Raw genomic sequence first — 16,262 nt, forward strand, 5'->3', positions numbered from 1 at the left:
GGTATAAAGGAAAGGTGGACGAAGGTCTCGCCGCGTTTGCGACCAGCGCAAAGATATTCCCTGTCAGTGGCCAAAGAAAGCGACAGAAAACCAGATTTCGCCAAAGCTTGGTTCCACACCAGCCACTAGCAGCCACAGTTCCACGCCTCGGCAGCCGCCATTGTCGTCGTCGGCTGTCCACTTCGGGAAAGTCGCATCGACTTGGCGAACTTTGAAGGTGAAGCTTGTTTGCCCCCTCGGCCTTGTTGTGGCGCGAATCCGCGAGAGGGATCCATCACGCCTTTTTTTTTTTTTTTTTTTTCGCCATCGTCATTGCTGAGCAAACAAGCTCTCGCTGTTGCATCTGTCAGGCGGCGCGGTCGCAAATAAAACACATTTTTGCCCAACGGAATTAGGGGTCTTGGGGTCTATATCCGCTTCCACCGCTTCGCACCTCTCCGCCCATCTCGCCCTCGGCCCGCCATTTCAAGACCCACAGAGCGGACGACAATCCAGGAGCCAGCTCCATCTGCCGACATAGCCGCTGCAAGCCGTTTTCTATAAGGAGCACCGACCATCCAACAGACTAGAATAATAAGCAAAGCCCAGCTTTTTGAAACTTCTCTCTTCTCCTCCCTTCCACAATTGGATTGCCTGCTCCCAGCTTTCCAATATCTTTACTTTGGTCGACCACTGCACTGTTTCTCGGCATTGGACCAATTGATCGCCTCTCTCTCCCGCTACCCCTGGAGAACACACCGCACACCATGGACAACGTCGACAGCTATGTGGGAAGGGCAGAACAGGATGCCAGCCCTGACCGATTCCCTCCATCTCCCCAAGAGAAGTCGCACACGAAAAAACACGACCTCCCAGAGACGTTGGAGAGGACAGCAACCGCCTCCACTACGACGAGCAATTCCTCCACCGCTTCCTCCGTCCAACATCAAGAAATTGGCATGTCCCGGATAGCAACAGCCCGAGAGACTGGCAACGAGCTCGAACGCAACCAAACGGCCCTCTCCCGCATCCAAACAGCCCGCTCCCAGCACAGCGCCACCGTTGGTGCTTCCATCAGGTCCCGCAAGTCCAACAAACCGCTTCCTGCATTTGGAGCCGGAAAGTCATATCCACCACCACTTCCAGAACGGGAAGAATATGTTGTCGAATTCGAAGGCCCAGACGATCCCCTTCATGCCCAAAACTGGCCCCTCCGCAAGAAACTCCTGACAGGCACCATGTTGGGTTTCTTCACAATGATTGCCGCCTTTGGTAGCAGTATCTTCTCGGCCGCTACTTCGTCTGTCGCCCAAATCTACGGAGTCAGCAGCGAGGTTGGAATCTTGGGCGTGTCTTTGTATGTTCTGGGATTCGCCACGGGGCCTTTGATATGGGCGCCTTTGAGTGAACTGCGTAAGTTGAAGATTCACATTGTTCAAAGTCAATGCTGACGTGTTTGTAGGTGGAAGACGTCTTCCACTGGTGATTGCGAGCTTCGGTTTCTCCGTCTTCTTCATTGCTTGTGCCACGGCAAAGGACTTGCAAACCATCATGATTACGAGATTCTTCTCCGGATTCTTTGGAGCTTGTCCGCTGACCGTCGTCGCGGCCGTCTTTTCCGACATGTTCGACAACCGTACGCGTGGTATCGCCATTACCGTCTTCTCCATGACCGTGTTCTCGGGTCCTTTGCTCGCGCCCTTCATCGGTGGCTTCATCGTCATCTCATATCTTGGCTGGAGATGGACTCAGTACATTGTCGCGTTCATGGGATTCCTGTCCTTCGGTCTCAACCTGCTTTTCCTCGAAGAAACGTACCCTCCCACCATTCTGGTCGCAAAGGCTTCAGAGCTGCGCAGACGGACGAAGAACTGGGGCATCCACGCCAAGCAGGAGGAAATTGAGGTCGACGTGCGGGAGCTGGTAGAAAAGAACTTCACCAGGCCTCTGCGCATGCTGGTCACGGAGCCCATTGTTCTGCTCATCACCATCTACATGGTTCGTTCTACTGGAAGCTCCACATGATGTTTCTCTGGCTAATCTTGCGTATTATAGGCCTTCGTCTACGGTATCCTCTACCTTTTCCTCGCCGCTTACCCCCTGGTCTTCCAGAAAGTCCACGGAATGAACCCTGGTGTTGGTGGCCTTCCCTACTTTGGCATGATCATCGGCGAAATGCTTGCAGGCCTCTTCATCGTCATCAGACAACCAGGATACCAGAGGAAGCTGGCAGCCAATGGTGGCTGGCCGATCCCTGAGTGGCGTCTCCCAGAAGTTATCATTGGAGGTGTCAGCTTTTCTGTAAGCGACTCTGATACCTTTATCATTCAAGGCATAAAGCTAATCAATCACCAGATTGGACTTTTCTGGTTCGGATGGACCGGATACACTCGTGACATCCACTGGATCGTGCCGACGCTGAGTGGTCTCTGCTCCGGATTCGGCATCATGAGCATTTTCTTGCAGAGTCTGAACTATCTTGTTGACGCATATCTTATGGTAAGCACACTGTCCAGGAGATTCAATCCTGTCCTGCCTGTACATGAGCTCGCCTAACACTCGCATAGTTTGCCGCCTCCGCTATTGCCGCCAACACGTTCCTCCGCTCCCTTGCCGGCGCCGGCTTCCCCCTTTTCGCGACATACATGTTCAACGGTATGGGTATCCAATACGCCGGCACGCTGCTCGGCTGCGTCGCTGCCGTCCTCATCCCCGTGCCCGTACTCTTCTACCTCAAGGGCGCAAAGATTCGCGAACGCAGCGCGTTTGCGCCTGTGGCGCCCGTTACTGAGAAGAGGGGTGGCAGCAGTGACGAGGAGGCCCAATAAAGACCCGGGCGCTCAAAGAAAGATGAAGGATTAAGATTTTGTTTTTGCTTCTTGCGTACCGGAAATGAGCAATGCTCATGCATGCATCATCGAGCCATCGACACAAAAAGACACAGGCGTTTCACATCATTACTTTCAAGGAGTCCACCAGACGGGCGGTATTGGGCATGAGCCTCTACCACATCAAGAGACGGAGTACATTTGGACCACGGTCGGGTCACCGCAATTGCAGCAAGGTGTCTGGCGTTGCGTCGTTTTCTACTTTTCCCTCGACTTCATCACCGGAACCCCTTTGTTTACTCATTTCCTTGTAATACCTTTTTGCTTCCTTTCCTTGCTGTAGATAGCCGCTCAGTGGCACGAGATACGGATGCGCGCCATGCATTGTTGCACGCATGCACGACCAACGCTGTCATGAATACTACTATTAATGTTTTCTGAATTTGCATCGGCTTTGGAAGTTTGAGTATCTCTTGACTTCACTTAGATCAATTGCGATCCACTTTTATGTCCGCTGCTCTTCTATCTTTCGATGGCCAAAACAAACGGACGGGTCCACCATTTGCTACTACCACGAGTATCCTCCGATCAAAAGGGGAGAGAGCCGGTTGGCGTAACACGTATTAAGCCCAGTAATCAAGCATGCTCTTTCGGAGCCATTGTATGCTCATCGCGCCCATCAACGCCATCCCACCATGCATCGGACCAGTTGCGTGGCCCTCTCGTCGCCAAACGCCTTCTTTTCGGGCTCAGCGCCCCGCGATGAACGCCTCGCCCACCTTGCAAAAGCACGCCAAGCTACCTGCGACTCCAGAACTTCACCACTGTGCTCAATTCTTCTTTGTTCCCTCGACGCGGCCCGCCCTGCCGGTCTGAATGATTTCACCCGTGTGCGGGTCGTCTGCGCGCAATACAGCCCAGCTCGTGCCATCCGCCTTTTCCAGCGTCAGCTCCAGCTTGGTGCCCATGACCTTGTAGGTGCTCTTCTCCGTGTCGATGGGGGCGAAGAGGGGCATGTCGGTCTTGTAGCGCTTGTTGTCCTGGGTGCGCAGGTCGAGCGAGACGGTCGTGGCAGAGCTGAAGGCAATGGTTGAGACGTCCTTGTTGATTTTCTTGAGGAATAGGGCAGCAATGACTTGAGAGGGGGTTTGGTAGAAGTCGGTCCTGCGAGATCGTACTTGTTAGTCTCTTGGGTTGTGTCTACGCCTTGTGGATGCGAGGGGGCCTACCTGACGCTCTCAACAATGTCCTCTTTACTTTCGTCCTTCTTTTGACCCACGAACAGGTGCTGATCCTTGGTCTTGCAGCCCTCAATCTTCATGAATTCGTCGAATTCCAGCACGCGTCTCTTGCAGCAGCTCCAACCCTTGCTGCCCTCGTGGAAGATGGCGGCGCCCGGGTGGTGGACGCATTGCTCGCCTTCTCGGCCTTTGCTTGGGTCATATGTCGCATTGCAGCCCCGCCTCTTGCACTCCTGTCCCGCTTGTATCGGCAGCTCTGGGTCATCACTCTCGTCCTCTTCTGGCTTGGGCGACTGGGCTGGCGGAGGCGGCTGGGCTTGTCTGGTAGGGAGACGAATGGGTTCAGCGGCGGCTGTGGAAGCTGGGACTGGCTGGGGCGGTGCTTCGGCGGAGGGTGCAGGCTCAGGAGCTGGCGTGTCGTCGACGTCGGAGTGCTTCCCGGTGGTGCAAGGAGGAATGGTGAGGAACTCGTCAAAGGTCAGGACGCGGGGCTTGCAGCACTTCCAGCCTAGAGGGGTCGAGAGGTGTCAATGACGTTGGGACAGACATCAAGGTGGCGCGGGAGCATGTGTAAGGCTGAGCTGATCAAGACTGGGGCCGTTGCGCACCTTTGTGTCCCTCGTGGAATTCAGGCGGGCCGGGATGGTAGACGCATGGCTCGTTCTCGTCTTCGTAGAGCTTGCCGCAGCCTTTGTGAGCACACTTCTTAGCCATTTTCGAGTCTCTTTGGAGGCGAACGAGCGGAGGAGCAGTACTTGGCGGGGAAGAAGCTCACACGAGAAAGGTAAGCAGACGACGTGCCAGCTGGGAACGAGGACCCTGCACGCAGCTGAAGCTTCGAGAAAAGTCGCCCCAAGACCCAAGAGACCGCAACTCATGGCGACGGCCGGGACAACCTCCTCACCGCCTTGCTCTCCGCCGCAGCCCCATCCTGCACCTCTCCACAGCCAACCCCAAACTCTTGCATCCATCACGTCGCCATGAGACCAACGCCATTGCTGTTGCAGCGCATCTGTCGCCTCACCTTCTTCACTCGCCAGGGCTGCGCTCTGTGCGACAATGCGAGGCAGGTTCTCTCCAATGTCTGGGACAAGAGGCCTTTTCACTACACCGAGATCGACGTCATGAGCTCTGGGCAGCAAAAGTGGAAAGACGTGTACGAATTTGATACGCCCGTTGTATGACGCACGCAATCAAGAGCTTGGGGACACAAGCTCACGATGCGCCCTGCAGGTTCATGTTGAGAAGAATCCGGCAAAAGAGGGGCAAGAGACAACCACAGCCGCCCGGAAATTGATGCATCGGTTCAAAGAAGAACAGGTCGAGGCTCTCATGGACGAGGCGGAAAAGGACCTCGGACAATGAGTGCCGTGCCGACCAGTAGCGCCCTTTGACATGTTCTACCAAGCAGGAATGATAGCGGAACGGCTCGTTCGGCGGGAAGCTGGGGCGAACAACGACAAGCGTGGGGTACTGCCGCCGATCGCTTGCGGGGGCAAGCTGATGGATCCTAGAACTTGCCCGGCTGTGTTCAGGCTTGAAAACCTCTCAATTCCCTTCAAATTCCCTTCCTCGACTTTTGGCTGAGGCAGTTCATTCTCCGGATCTCTCGCGCAATTCAATCAAGATGCAGGCAGCAAATCGTTTTCAAAAAGTCCTAACCAAGGGCGGTCCCTCGTTTGGAGGTTGGCAGGTAAACTCCAGCCAAGCTCCCGTTGATTGACGGCAATTCAAGTGACATGCTCTGACAGATGCTTCCTGGCACCAATCACTCGCGCGCCATTGCACGTTCCAACCTTGACTGGATTTGCGTCGACACTGAGCATGGTAACATTGATGGTACGAACTTGCTTCTGTCAAGTGACGTCCCTTTATTCACACCGTTTCAGACAGCCAAATGCACGAATGTGTAGCTGCCATAGCGAGCTGTGGTGTCAGCCCGCTGGTCCGAATCGCTGCCAATGAGTCTTGGATGGTCAAAAGTCAGCTTGCTCCTTGCCCCTTTCAAGTCCACCCATCAACAAAAGTACAGGAGCTCTCGACGCTGGCGCCCACGGCGTCGTTGTACCCCTGCTATATACCGCCGACGATGCCCGCAAACTGGTCTCATCTGCGAAATTCCCGCCTGTGGGGACTCGCGGCTTTGGATCCCCTTTCCCAATGCAGAACTTCGGCAATCAGACAACAACCGAGTACCTCCAGCAGGCCAATGACGCCCTCGTGACCATTGCGCAGATCGAGACCAAGGAGGCCCTTGAAAATGTCAACGAGATTGCTGCGGTTCCGGGCATCGACGTGCTCCTGATTGGGCCCTTTGACTTGGGCAACAACATCGGACACCCCATTATTGACGGCCATATCGCTGAGGAGTTGACTTCAGCCATCGAACGGATTCACAAGGCTGCCGTTGAAAATGGCAAGAGGACTGGCATCTACTGCACTAGCGGAGAGGAAGCCAGAAAGTATGCGGACAAGGGCTTCCACATGGTGAGTCGACAACAATTGCTCAGCAAGTCACGCAAGCTAAGGGGTACTAGATGTCGATTTCTGCGGACATGATGGCCATTCCTGCTTTCTTCTCTGATGCTCTGAGTGCAGCCAAAGGTGGTTTGGCCCACCAAGCTTTGAATGTTGCAAAGGGTGCTGCGTCAAAAATCACCGGGCCATATGGACGATGAACAGGTGAAGGACTTTCGACTATCAAAGTGAAGTCACTCAAGGAGCAAATGCCTGTGGCGTTGGAAGTAAGCAGCCGCCTGATCTTGTAGATAAGGTTCCATTTGGAAATATCTCTTCTACGCGCACAACGACGACAATACGACCGTCTTGCCCTTTTGAACCCTTCAGCGTTTGCCATCAGTCTGCGAATTGAACTGATAATCATCCTCCGGACCGACCCCGCTCGAACCAAAGAGTGGTCAAGCTGCAGCAACGTTTTCGTCCTCTCCTGAAATGGCTAGTGTAACACACGCAGGTTCGGAAGGTGCTGACTTGGGGGTACATGTAGCAGTCGCGCCCGCCGTCGTGTCGCTTTGTTTCCATCCTTCGAGCTCAACAGAGGGAAACAACCTGAGAGAAGCCGGCCCTGGAGACCAAGACAAAACTTCAATTCGAATCGCACTTGATTTGCGTCCCATCCTTTTCAGTCCGTTCCTAAGTTACGCAATTGCACTCGGTCTCGCCAGGTCTCAAGGACAATTCCAGCAGTCGCAGCTGCAGTTCTGGCCCAGCCGAGCGAAAACGAAAGAGCCGCGGGGGCAGTGACATACAGAGCTGTCGTCCTCGTAGGCCTCCCAAACCACACCACGACCCTTCTTCGACCCCCAGGATAATTTCTGCCACTCGGGTCTCAAGTCCTCCCAAAAAGTACCATTTGACAAATTCGCAATGGTTCGCTGTCTCTCTACCAATGAGAAAATCTGCATCAACGTTGTTGCTATCACTGCTCTTCTTGTCGGAAAGGCCTTCGACTGCGGGGCACTCGTCAACATTTCCCACCTCATCAGCACGTCCTTCATCATCGCAATCTTGACCAACTGGCGTGCTTACTGGAAAAAGGCGCGCAAGTCTGTGGAACTGGACAAAGCCCGGACCAGGGGCATCGAAACCGCGAGCGAATTGTATGCGGCAGCGACCTAAGCAAAGCTGTGGCACTCAGACCCAAATTTCACTCGGGCTTTTGACTGCATGATTCGGATTGGAACCGTGGGAATGATGGCTGTCAATCGCAAAGAGGCTGTTTATACGGAACAGGCCGACCGTCACCGGACTATGATTAAACTCGAAGAGTTGCTCTTGACTAGATGCATTTTCAAGAGACATATCAGATCGTTGGTGTACCAAAATGATCGACCAAGTTCGGATGAGACAGATACAAATTCGGATGGGACAGATGCGAGTTCGGATGAGACAGATGACTCCGAGGAATTGGATCTTTTTGAAGATGTCTTACACTGCGACCAATTACTCGAAGAGCATATCAAAGCACTCGAACTTGAAGTTTACATACTACTCGAGTGAGCCAGTATCGTTGACATGAATACTACTGTTGCCGTGCTAGTAAGCTGACATCTAGAATCCAGTCTCAAGGGCCCAACTCTTCCGAAGATGTAGTTGGACACCGAAGCTTGAGTATCAGCTACATTCGCAGTTTAATATACTCCAATGCGGAAAGGAGGCACTCGGATCACCATGGATGTTCCTCCAGGAAGATCCCTACTTCTACAATAGATCCTACTGCATAATGCGTTTACCATCCGCGCCAGGGGGAAGATGGGGAAGCGCAAAGTCTGTCTTTCAAACACAACTTCCAGTCCGACCACTGACAGATAGCAGAGAAAATGCAAACAAAAGCTTCATGATCGTTGGAGAACGCTCCGCTGGGGTTTTTTGCTTTGTCCTTACATTCCCGAGGATTGGCGTTGTGCAGCTTTTGCCACAGATTACCAAATATATCATGTTCTCCGCAACACTTTCTTGCTCCCGCTAAAGACGTGCTCCGACCAAGGCTTTGGTCTAGTATAATCGAGCCCCTCGACTTGAATTTTTCCTCGGGGTTGCGGGGCTTCTGGTACCCAATTCTAATCCCTGGGCATTGACTACAACAAGGTGATTATATATTTCGACCATTTCGACCAACTGGCATCAATGTTCAACGTCGCAGACGGGAATAAGCCAATCCGAAATGCAAGACCGTAGCATTATACGCTCAACGTGCGTCCTACGGGCCTTGCACCAAGCCTGTTCCTGTTTTCATGAAGTTCCGACACCCTGAGCCGGCAGATGGCTTACTTCTCGATTCTGGAACTCATCGACCCGCCTGGAAGTTGGATCTTTGCGCTCGCTTATGCAGCGCCATGTCAGTAGTCGCCCCCTTGGTTCCAGAATGTCGTCGTGGTTTCGTGGTTCTGGACAGGACGCCAAAGACCCTTGATTCCACTGCTTGGGTCTGACGTCTCCAGTCATGTGAAATTTGCAAGTGCCCGCTCTAAAGTCATGATCAAAGAATATCATTAGTCCTACATATGTCATCAGTTGACTTTCATTTACAACAATCTTCAGAATACCCCGTGCTCCTTTTTCCTTCTGTGCAAAAAAAGCCATGTGACTACAGCAATTTAACAGCCTTTGTAACCCTTTTCCTGCCAAACTTTGACGCTCTTGACCAACATCTCGCCACTCTTCTCCCATGTCGGATACCATTTGTTCCGCGCGTTCCAAAAATCCCTGGGAGCGGTCAATGATGAGTCGACCCAAGGCTTGCTGTTGCGGCCGTCCTTGAACCATCCGTTGGTTGCACCGACGGCGACGTTGATGATGAGATAAAAGTCTTGGTCGAAGGGCGCCGCATTGTTTCCCGCGGCCTGCCATGGATTGACAATGCGGGTGCCGTTGGAGTCGGCGACGGGGAAGTGGCCACGGGTGAAGAATGGTTCGTTGAACTTGACGTACATGACCTGGATAATGCGCGAATCGACGTAGGTGAAGAGGTACTTTTCACTCCATTCGAGGCCAAAGGTGTGGAAGTCGGTGGCATAGGTGGTGAGCTTGGCTTTGCGCTTGACATTGGTCTTGTACCAGCCATCTTCGCTGGTAGAGGGGCCGTAGTGCAGCGTCGAAGAGACGATTTCGTTGCCGCCTTGACCGTACGTGTAGTTGTTGCCGCGCGATTCCATTATGTCAATCTCACCGCTGCGCGGCCAGTCTCCGTACGTGCTGTTGACGGGCATCATCCAGATGGCGGGCCAGAGCCAATCGCCCGCGGGGAGCTTTGCCGTCACTTCCACCCTGCCGTACTTGATGCTCAGACCTTTCATGGTGTTGATGCGACCGGACTTGACTGGGTTCACAATCGTACCATTGGTGGTGTTTGTGGCCATGTGACAGTTCTTGTACACATCCGAAACGCATCCGCCACTGCCGGTGAGATCAATCAATTGGTTCGTCTCGATCAGGCTTTGATCTTGGAGAGTGGGTTTGATGTGAAGAAGGCCGTCCTTTACAAACACATTTTCGTCTGTGTTTGTCGTCACGTCGAACTGACCATTTCTGTGACACGTTAGTCTTCTCTGTTGGTTTCGCAGAATTGACGACCTACCCGTAGCCACCCGCATTCACCTCCTTTGTCCATATTTTTTCATCCAGACCATTTGCAAAGTTATCATCCAGCACCTGGCAATACTCGTGATCAATGACAGAGTTCAAGCCATCCCATACCAGGACCGCTGTCACGGCAATGCCGGCGAAAAGGCCGATCAAGGGGAAAATGGTAATCCATTTTGCCTTGGGATCTTTCTTCTCCTTCCAAGGCTGTTCCACGGTTCCCTTTTTGATTCTCCTCGATCGGAAGAAGGGCTGACGCGCGACAGCGTGGAAGTCGTACAATGAAGTAGTCGCGGAAGCCGGCATGGATCCATACGGCGTGGCAAAAGGATTCGAAGCCGCACGTTGGATAGTGGGCACCGGGGAGATGACATCGCTTTCTGGGGTGCCCGGCCGATTTGAAGCAGTCGCGGTAGAAGTGCCCGAACTGGCTTTTTCGGCCATATTGGAAAATTTTACGGAAAGATGAAATGAACAAGTTGAAGCTGCACACAGAGGCTCAAAGCAAGAGAGGAGCGTACAATCACAAATCCTCTGGGTATCTTGACTGAATGCAAAGGGATGGCAAGGCAGGGACGCAAGGTAAGATAAAGCCAGAATGACAAGCCTCTTGAGGGCCTCGACACCTGCGGCTTGGAACCATGGTCCATTGACGACTTGCCTCACATCAATAATTGCCGGGTCGAGATGGAGCTGAGTCTGTAAAGGCGGTAGCAAAAGAAGTGCGCTTGCCCCAGTTGGTCAGGATGGAACCGAGGCTAGCGGCTGAGGGTCGTGGACATGGTGATAGATGCCGCATACGGAAAGTCTCATTGTGGCTTTGGCGGTGGCGTGGACCACGTCCACCGACGCCAACGTACCAGCTCATCTATACGCAGATCGTGCCGTATTATGGAAGGCTTTGCTTGGAAGTCAACATCGAATAGGCGCCGTCGGCAAAGCTTCGTGAGCTATCACGATGTAGTAGCGTCAGCAAACGCACGCACATGATTGATAGTGGAAACCTGGAAAAGACCAGGCGATGGAAGACATGTTTGATGAGGATTTAAACGTGGGGCGAGGACGATGTTAGGTTTTGGATGGCTGTCCGGGAGTGGGCTAGCGCCGTCGGCTGCTGAGGTGCTGCACAGACCTCCACGACATTTGACCTGTCCTCCACCGCACCAGAGCCATTACTCAATCACCATGTCCCTGATTCACATGCAGGCAACCGAAATTCTGGGCCTTTCAGTCACCCGGCCTGATTGCCACCACCAATGGTGTGGCCTCGCCAAAACGATTGATTTCAGCAGCTATCCGTCTCGTAGCGCCTAATCGCAGACGCTGCTGCGCCGTGTTGCGCCACAACTCTTCCAATCCAAGCGTCGCATCTCTATTGCTGGACATCGAAATCGAGGTGCCTTACAGCCATTTCATCATTCTCGCTTGGATGCTTCATGACCTGCTCCTCAACCATTTCAGCCGCGTCTATTGCTTTTGGTAAGACTTTTTTGCCTACGCCGATTGATCCAAGTATTCGTCATCCCAGTGTGCGCCACTCCCGAAACAAATCTACACACTGAATTGGACCTTGATCTCGCAAGCAGCATTGTCTGGATTGCTAAAGTCAAACAATCATCTTGTGCCCTCTCAGAAGGCTGTGCTGCTCTGAAGATTGACACGATCTTTCCGGGTTTCTTCTGCTAACTATCTGACGACGTCGTGCGATCTCTTGCAAGGGCTACTCCGGATTTCTGGGTCTGGCGCATGCTTTGGACAGCTTTTCGCTTTATGATACAAAGAGAACTTCTCAGTGGACTCTCTGGGAGAGGACTTGATTGCGACGGGCATGTCTTGAAGATTCCACGTGTAGTTGCAGGCGCAGCATTCTTGGAGGTTCCAGAACGGAGATGTTTGCACCACGTCGTCAAACGAGTCACGCACAATCAAAGCAGAAGCTACCGCAGCCCGGAACAAATCGTGAGCAATCGCGTCGCTATCTCACAGTCCTCCCCTGAAGCTCTGAGGCGACTTCTAAACTAGCAACAATGATGGAATGTTTTACTGAATGGATTGAAAGGACGAACTCGATGAGTCACTTTCAGAATTGAGCGCCGCCAGGTTTTATCCCTCCGCAACCCAAATCAGCAGCTTACAGCGAAGCCAAGGCTTTGCTATCTGCCTATACCTGCAGAACAAGACGCCAACGAGTGCGAGCTGAAAGGCAACATCTCCGGAAAGAATTCGAGCATCAAAATCTGGCTGCCGAAACCCTAGTGCAGCCAAACGTTCGACGGTTTCCTACATCCATCATTTGAAGAGCCCAAATGTTTCCCGTCGCCGTTCAAGGAAGCACAAATGGTTTCTGCCCGCTTTCTGGACGCAAATGCTGCTCAGCCTCGCTTTACGACTCCAACAAGACGAGCGCTACTTGTGCAACGAAGACCTTGATAGGATGGTTGTCAACTCTGCTCGTCCAATCAGAAGGGTGTTGATTGATAATAGACAAGGTTCGTTGTCAACCTTCGAGATACTAGAGGGCCTGGTCGGCTCAGCAGCTTGCAGGAAACACTTTTCATTGGAGAACTTCGCCGAGGACGAGTGCAGGACTTGAAATTCTCACATCACCTTTAACTTTAGGCACTGAAGGATTCAGACAACGCACACAATACGTGGACTTTGACTTCGTTCTGGCTGAAGCATTTTTACCTCGGATACGGATCGCAAGCGAAATCCGACCCTTTCCAGCTGAGACGGGGAGTCGGATTCAGACTGCTGATAAACACCAAAACGGCTTGTCTTTTCACTGCACATCGCGAATATGCGACGAGGTTTTCATACCATCCAGACTTTGTGCTCGCAAAGCCTACTGATTTGAGAAGGGACGTTGATGGGAATCTGAAGTTGCCACGGTTTGTTCTTCGTGCGGATGGGTATTGAAGCTCACCATTCCTCTCCACCACAGCTGCGCGAATGCTGCACGTCAGTTGTCCACAGAAGATCGGAGACTCGCCCCGCGGAAGCAACTATTGATCTTTCGAGCCTGAGGTATTTGCCTCAGTACCTGGGCTTGACAGACCGACATCGAGGCAGCCAGTCAGTGGAGTCTTGTCCGAGCATTCCACCTCGCAAAATGCTCAAATAAAGTTCTGAACTGGGCACCGAGGCCTTCTTGTACGCAATCATCATGACTTAAGCTTCTTCAAGGCACGACGATGAAGCTAAATACAGCATGATGGACGCTGCACAGAACGTTGAAAAACTCGATGTGATGGATTTGAGTTCAGCCTCATCATTGGGAACTCCTTACATAGCAAAGGCCCTTGATGACAAAAATATCGATCATAGCAATTGCCTGATCCGGTCTATCACCAAGTCAGATGACCATACAATCGAATGGTCATTCAGCTGCGGTCGTGGGCACACGGATGGAAAGGTAAAACCTCGTGTTCAGTGTTGGCAATTGTTGCTTACACGCCTTCATGCATGCGACACTGGTCTGTCCGAAACAGATCTCGGGACGCGATGCTTCCATTGCTTGGAAGACTTCGGGGTCGCCGAGCTCTGATCCCGGTCCGTACTCGGTATAGGCATCCCCAGGCGGCTTTGGGCATGGTCTTGTACCCAGAGGCAACGATTTCAAGACTGTCCTGAAAGCGGGCCAACGGCCGCTAGGAGGGTTCGGTACGGACTTCTGTGGTAGAGTGTGGCAGTGTCGCAGGATTTCTCGCCATTCAACACGACGTCCAGGTATCTATTCTGGCTGTGTATTCTCGAATATTTGCGGCGGTCGTTCCGTGTTTGCGTCCAACCCCGGTGCGCATCCTTGGGTGCGGATCCTTGGGTGCGGAGCAGATCGACAGGTGCTTCCCGGCGCTTTCCTCATCTTTCCGGTTTCCAAGGAAAGCCTCGCACTTCCGTCAAAGGACACTGCAATGTCGACAATCGAACTGGCGGACCTTTCCATTATTACAGTACACACGTTGATGAGCCCAGATCGTGACGGTGAGCCATCCCTCCCCTGTTTATCTATCAGCAAACCAATCTCAGGCTGGAGAAGGTGTACTGTACATGTTCAAAGCCTCCCCGCCGTAACTCGCCAAACTACTCTGCGCCTTGCTAGCTTCTTACGGTATCTTTAGGGCGTGGCACTGGTTTTGCATGTCATGTTTGCTCCAGAGTCTTCCGCATCTCGCAGGGACAGTCGTGGCCGCGAGTTTAAGGTTACTACTTCAGTTAATCGCTCGAGTTGAATAGCCGGTGAGGCTGAAAACAAGGCTTGATCTTCCGTCATGGTACAAAGCGAGTGTGTTGGGCGTTTCGCGTGGCTGATGAAAGTTAGTTTAGCGACAAGGCTTCTGCCAACGACAGGGATATCCATGAAATAACGGCTCGGTGGTGCAAGACTTTAGAACTTCGGAAGTCGAGTTGGAAGACCGTTGCCGGTCCGAACGGCTTCGTGGCCTCGAAACAAGGACAATTTGCCGCATCCTGCAAAGTGTTGGATCACAGGCATGACGAAGGCACTGTTTACCGTGATGCACTGCCTGCTAGCCCGGCGCATTATGATGCCCTTTTCGGCTTCGCCTCCTTTCTATCGATTCTTCAGCCGTCCATTTCTTGTTCACTGATCGAAATGTGAGAGTTTCAATCCGGATACGTCCCGTCGAGGCGTTGCAAGGAAAAGCGACAAGGATCGCTCGTCTTCTGGCTCGAACAAAGACAGCGATGATGCGTTCTTCAACCAGGTCGCTGTTTTCCAACTCTAACAGGCTTTCGGTCCAGCTGCTCCTGTGGCCTTGTCCACAACCTAAAATAGAGAGTTGTTTTTCGGGCCCCGTGTTGGTAAGTTGTGGCTGCTCGATAGTGATGGATGTGCAGGTGACGACACTGCAGGCCCGCGACTTCGCCCGCTATCTACTCCCAGAACAGGGTCGTGTGCGGCCCATCCATGACTTTATTTTTAGGTACAGGGAGAACAGGGCCTTGCTGCAGTCGAACACCCGTAGAACATCTTAAAGCACGCCATTGCAGCGGTCTTCATGTTTCAGTACGAAGCAAACCGGTCCTCTCAATTCTCGCCAATTATAATCTGCTCAAATCCCGCGTCTGGGTGAGGGTGGAGTTGAAACGATCAGCAAATTCTTTTGTCGCATTTCTCATTTGCGGTTGCATCAAAGATACCCGGGGCTTTTCTTAGCAGTGTTAACATGTTGCCAAGTCTCTACGTTGGTGTGAGTATCTCTACAAGATCCAAAGCCAAGTTGATTCAGCTGATGTTCCGAGAACAGGCTCTTTTAGGTGTAGCAGTACATTATGTAGCTGCCGCAGGATTTAGGACTGTTGGGTCGTCGGGCTGTACTGCGCAAATGGTGTTCCTCCAACCATTCACCGACAACGCAATCTTCCTGGACAACTACCACCCAAACTACGGAGGACCTGGTGTCAACCTTCAAACTGGAGCACACGCACCTGACGAATATGTCTATGATGGAACCAAGACTTCAGTGTTCAGCACTAAATTCAATTGGCGGACTGCAGCTTTGTAGAAGCTCAAACCCAAATCTAACACCTTTTGCTCTGCCGGAGCATTCTTTCCCGATGGCACTTTGATGAACCTTGCCGGAGCAGAACCTACTGCCAAAGGGCCGCCACTTTTCTGACACCCCTTATACAATTTCTGACACCTCCTCTACAATTACTGACACCTCCCCCCCATAATGCCTGTGGCGCCTGCTATAGCACTGATAGCTAGATATTTAAAGTTATAATTACCTTGCTAAATTAGGTAAATTGTATATAACTTATAATATTAATTCTATCTATATATCTATCTCTCTATATTACTTACCGCTATAAGGACAGTTTTAGATATAATAATAATAGTATAACTTTCCTACCTTATAAGGCTAAAGCGCGCGGCCTTACTACTATAGTAGCTACTAAGTAAATAGGTCTCTAGCTTTACTACTCTAAGGTCCCTTATTAGTATCCTCCTCTTATAATAATAGAATAGGCTTATACTTCTAAATCTCCTTCTAGTACTTCTACTTATACTCTTATACCCTCTTAACTCTATAGTTATAGATATTATAAGTAAAGTAGTAATACCTTAGTAGTATTATATACTAGC

At 51.9% G+C, this 16,262-nt stretch overlaps 6 protein-coding genes across 6 annotated transcripts; 4 read left to right on the forward strand and 2 right to left on the reverse strand.

The window, feature by feature from the left end:
- Window positions 1–746: 746 nt before the first annotated feature.
- On the forward strand, window positions 747–2,807 carry J3D65DRAFT_603935 (major facilitator superfamily; the record flags this gene model as incomplete). The annotated part of the gene is made up of 4 exons (XM_066798241.1): window positions 747–1,392; window positions 1,442–1,977; window positions 2,035–2,478; window positions 2,547–2,807. 4 exons carry the CDS (start codon window positions 747–749, stop codon window positions 2,805–2,807), a joined length of 1,887 nt encoding a protein of 628 aa, XP_066654608.1.
- A 411-nt stretch (window positions 2,808–3,218) lies between these two features.
- Window positions 3,219–4,801, reverse strand: J3D65DRAFT_627738 (diploid state maintenance protein chpA). Its single transcript, XM_066800565.1, has 3 exons — window positions 4,657–4,801; window positions 4,037–4,556; window positions 3,219–3,971 (listed from the first exon to the last, which is right to left on the reverse strand). The coding sequence occupies exons 1-3, from the start codon at window positions 4,760–4,762 to the stop codon at window positions 3,638–3,640; spliced, it is 960 nt and encodes a 319-aa protein (XP_066654609.1). The 5' UTR covers window positions 4,763–4,801; the 3' UTR covers window positions 3,219–3,637.
- Window positions 4,802–5,028: 227 nt separating this feature from the next.
- On the forward strand, window positions 5,029–5,413 carry J3D65DRAFT_668626 (uncharacterized protein; the record flags this gene model as incomplete). Its single annotated transcript, XM_066803129.1, has 2 exons — window positions 5,029–5,226; window positions 5,282–5,413. The coding sequence occupies 2 exons, from the start codon at window positions 5,029–5,031 to the stop codon at window positions 5,411–5,413; spliced, it is 330 nt and encodes a 109-aa protein (XP_066654610.1).
- On the forward strand, window positions 5,348–6,863 carry J3D65DRAFT_407250 (Pyruvate/Phosphoenolpyruvate kinase-like domain-containing protein). The gene is made up of 5 exons (XM_066795980.1): window positions 5,348–5,741; window positions 5,800–5,887; window positions 5,938–6,030; window positions 6,081–6,535; window positions 6,586–6,863. The coding sequence occupies exons 1-5, from the start codon at window positions 5,676–5,678 to the stop codon at window positions 6,724–6,726; spliced, it is 843 nt and encodes a 280-aa protein (XP_066654611.1). The 5' UTR covers window positions 5,348–5,675; the 3' UTR covers window positions 6,727–6,863.
- A 2,302-nt stretch (window positions 6,864–9,165) lies between these two features.
- J3D65DRAFT_554710 (concanavalin A-like lectin/glucanase domain-containing protein) lies at window positions 9,166–10,594 on the reverse strand (the record flags this gene model as incomplete). The annotated part of the gene is made up of 2 exons (XM_066797198.1): window positions 9,166–10,096; window positions 10,146–10,594. The coding sequence occupies 2 exons, from the start codon at window positions 10,592–10,594 to the stop codon at window positions 9,166–9,168; spliced, it is 1,380 nt and encodes a 459-aa protein (XP_066654612.1).
- A 4,568-nt stretch (window positions 10,595–15,162) lies between these two features.
- On the forward strand, window positions 15,163–15,884 carry J3D65DRAFT_627760 (uncharacterized protein). The gene is made up of 2 exons (XM_066800566.1): window positions 15,163–15,363; window positions 15,421–15,884. Exons 1-2 carry the CDS (start codon window positions 15,340–15,342, stop codon window positions 15,676–15,678), a joined length of 282 nt encoding a protein of 93 aa, XP_066654613.1. The 5' UTR covers window positions 15,163–15,339; the 3' UTR covers window positions 15,679–15,884.
- The last annotated feature ends 378 nt before the right edge of the window (window positions 15,885–16,262 follow it).

Source organism: Phyllosticta citribraziliensis (genome assembly GCF_038025025.1).
Source record: "Phyllosticta citribraziliensis strain CPC 17464 chromosome Unknown J3D65scaffold_7, whole genome shotgun sequence".
Lineage (NCBI taxonomy): Eukaryota > Fungi > Ascomycota > Dothideomycetes > Botryosphaeriales > Phyllostictaceae > Phyllosticta > Phyllosticta citribraziliensis.

Bases quoted from the DNA above. Each gene is read 5' to 3' on its own strand.
- J3D65DRAFT_627738 (XM_066800565.1), bottom strand. From the start codon at position 4,762: ATGGCTAAGAAGTGTGCTCACAAAGGCTGCGGCAAGCTCTACGAAGAC. The intron at 4,557-4,656 runs GTGCGCAACGGC...CGACCCCTCTAG, and splicing joins ATTCCACGAGGGACACAAAG to GCTGGAAGTGCTGCAAGCCC. The intron at 3,972-4,036 runs GTAGGCCCCCTC...ACGATCTCGCAG, and splicing joins GACATTGTTGAGAGCGTCAG to GACCGACTTCTACCAAACCC.
- J3D65DRAFT_407250 (XM_066795980.1), top strand. From the start codon at position 5,676: ATGCAGGCAGCAAATCGTTTTCAAAAAGTCCTAACCAAGGGCGGTCCC. The intron at 5,888-5,937 runs GTACGAACTTGC...ACACCGTTTCAG, and splicing joins TGAGCATGGTAACATTGATG to ACAGCCAAATGCACGAATGT. The intron at 6,536-6,585 runs GTGAGTCGACAA...AAGGGGTACTAG, and splicing joins CGGACAAGGGCTTCCACATG to ATGTCGATTTCTGCGGACAT.
- J3D65DRAFT_627760 (XM_066800566.1), top strand. From the start codon at position 15,340: ATGTTGCCAAGTCTCTACGTTGGT. The intron at 15,364-15,420 runs GTGAGTATCTCT...TTCCGAGAACAG, and splicing joins TGCCAAGTCTCTACGTTGGT to GCTCTTTTAGGTGTAGCAGT.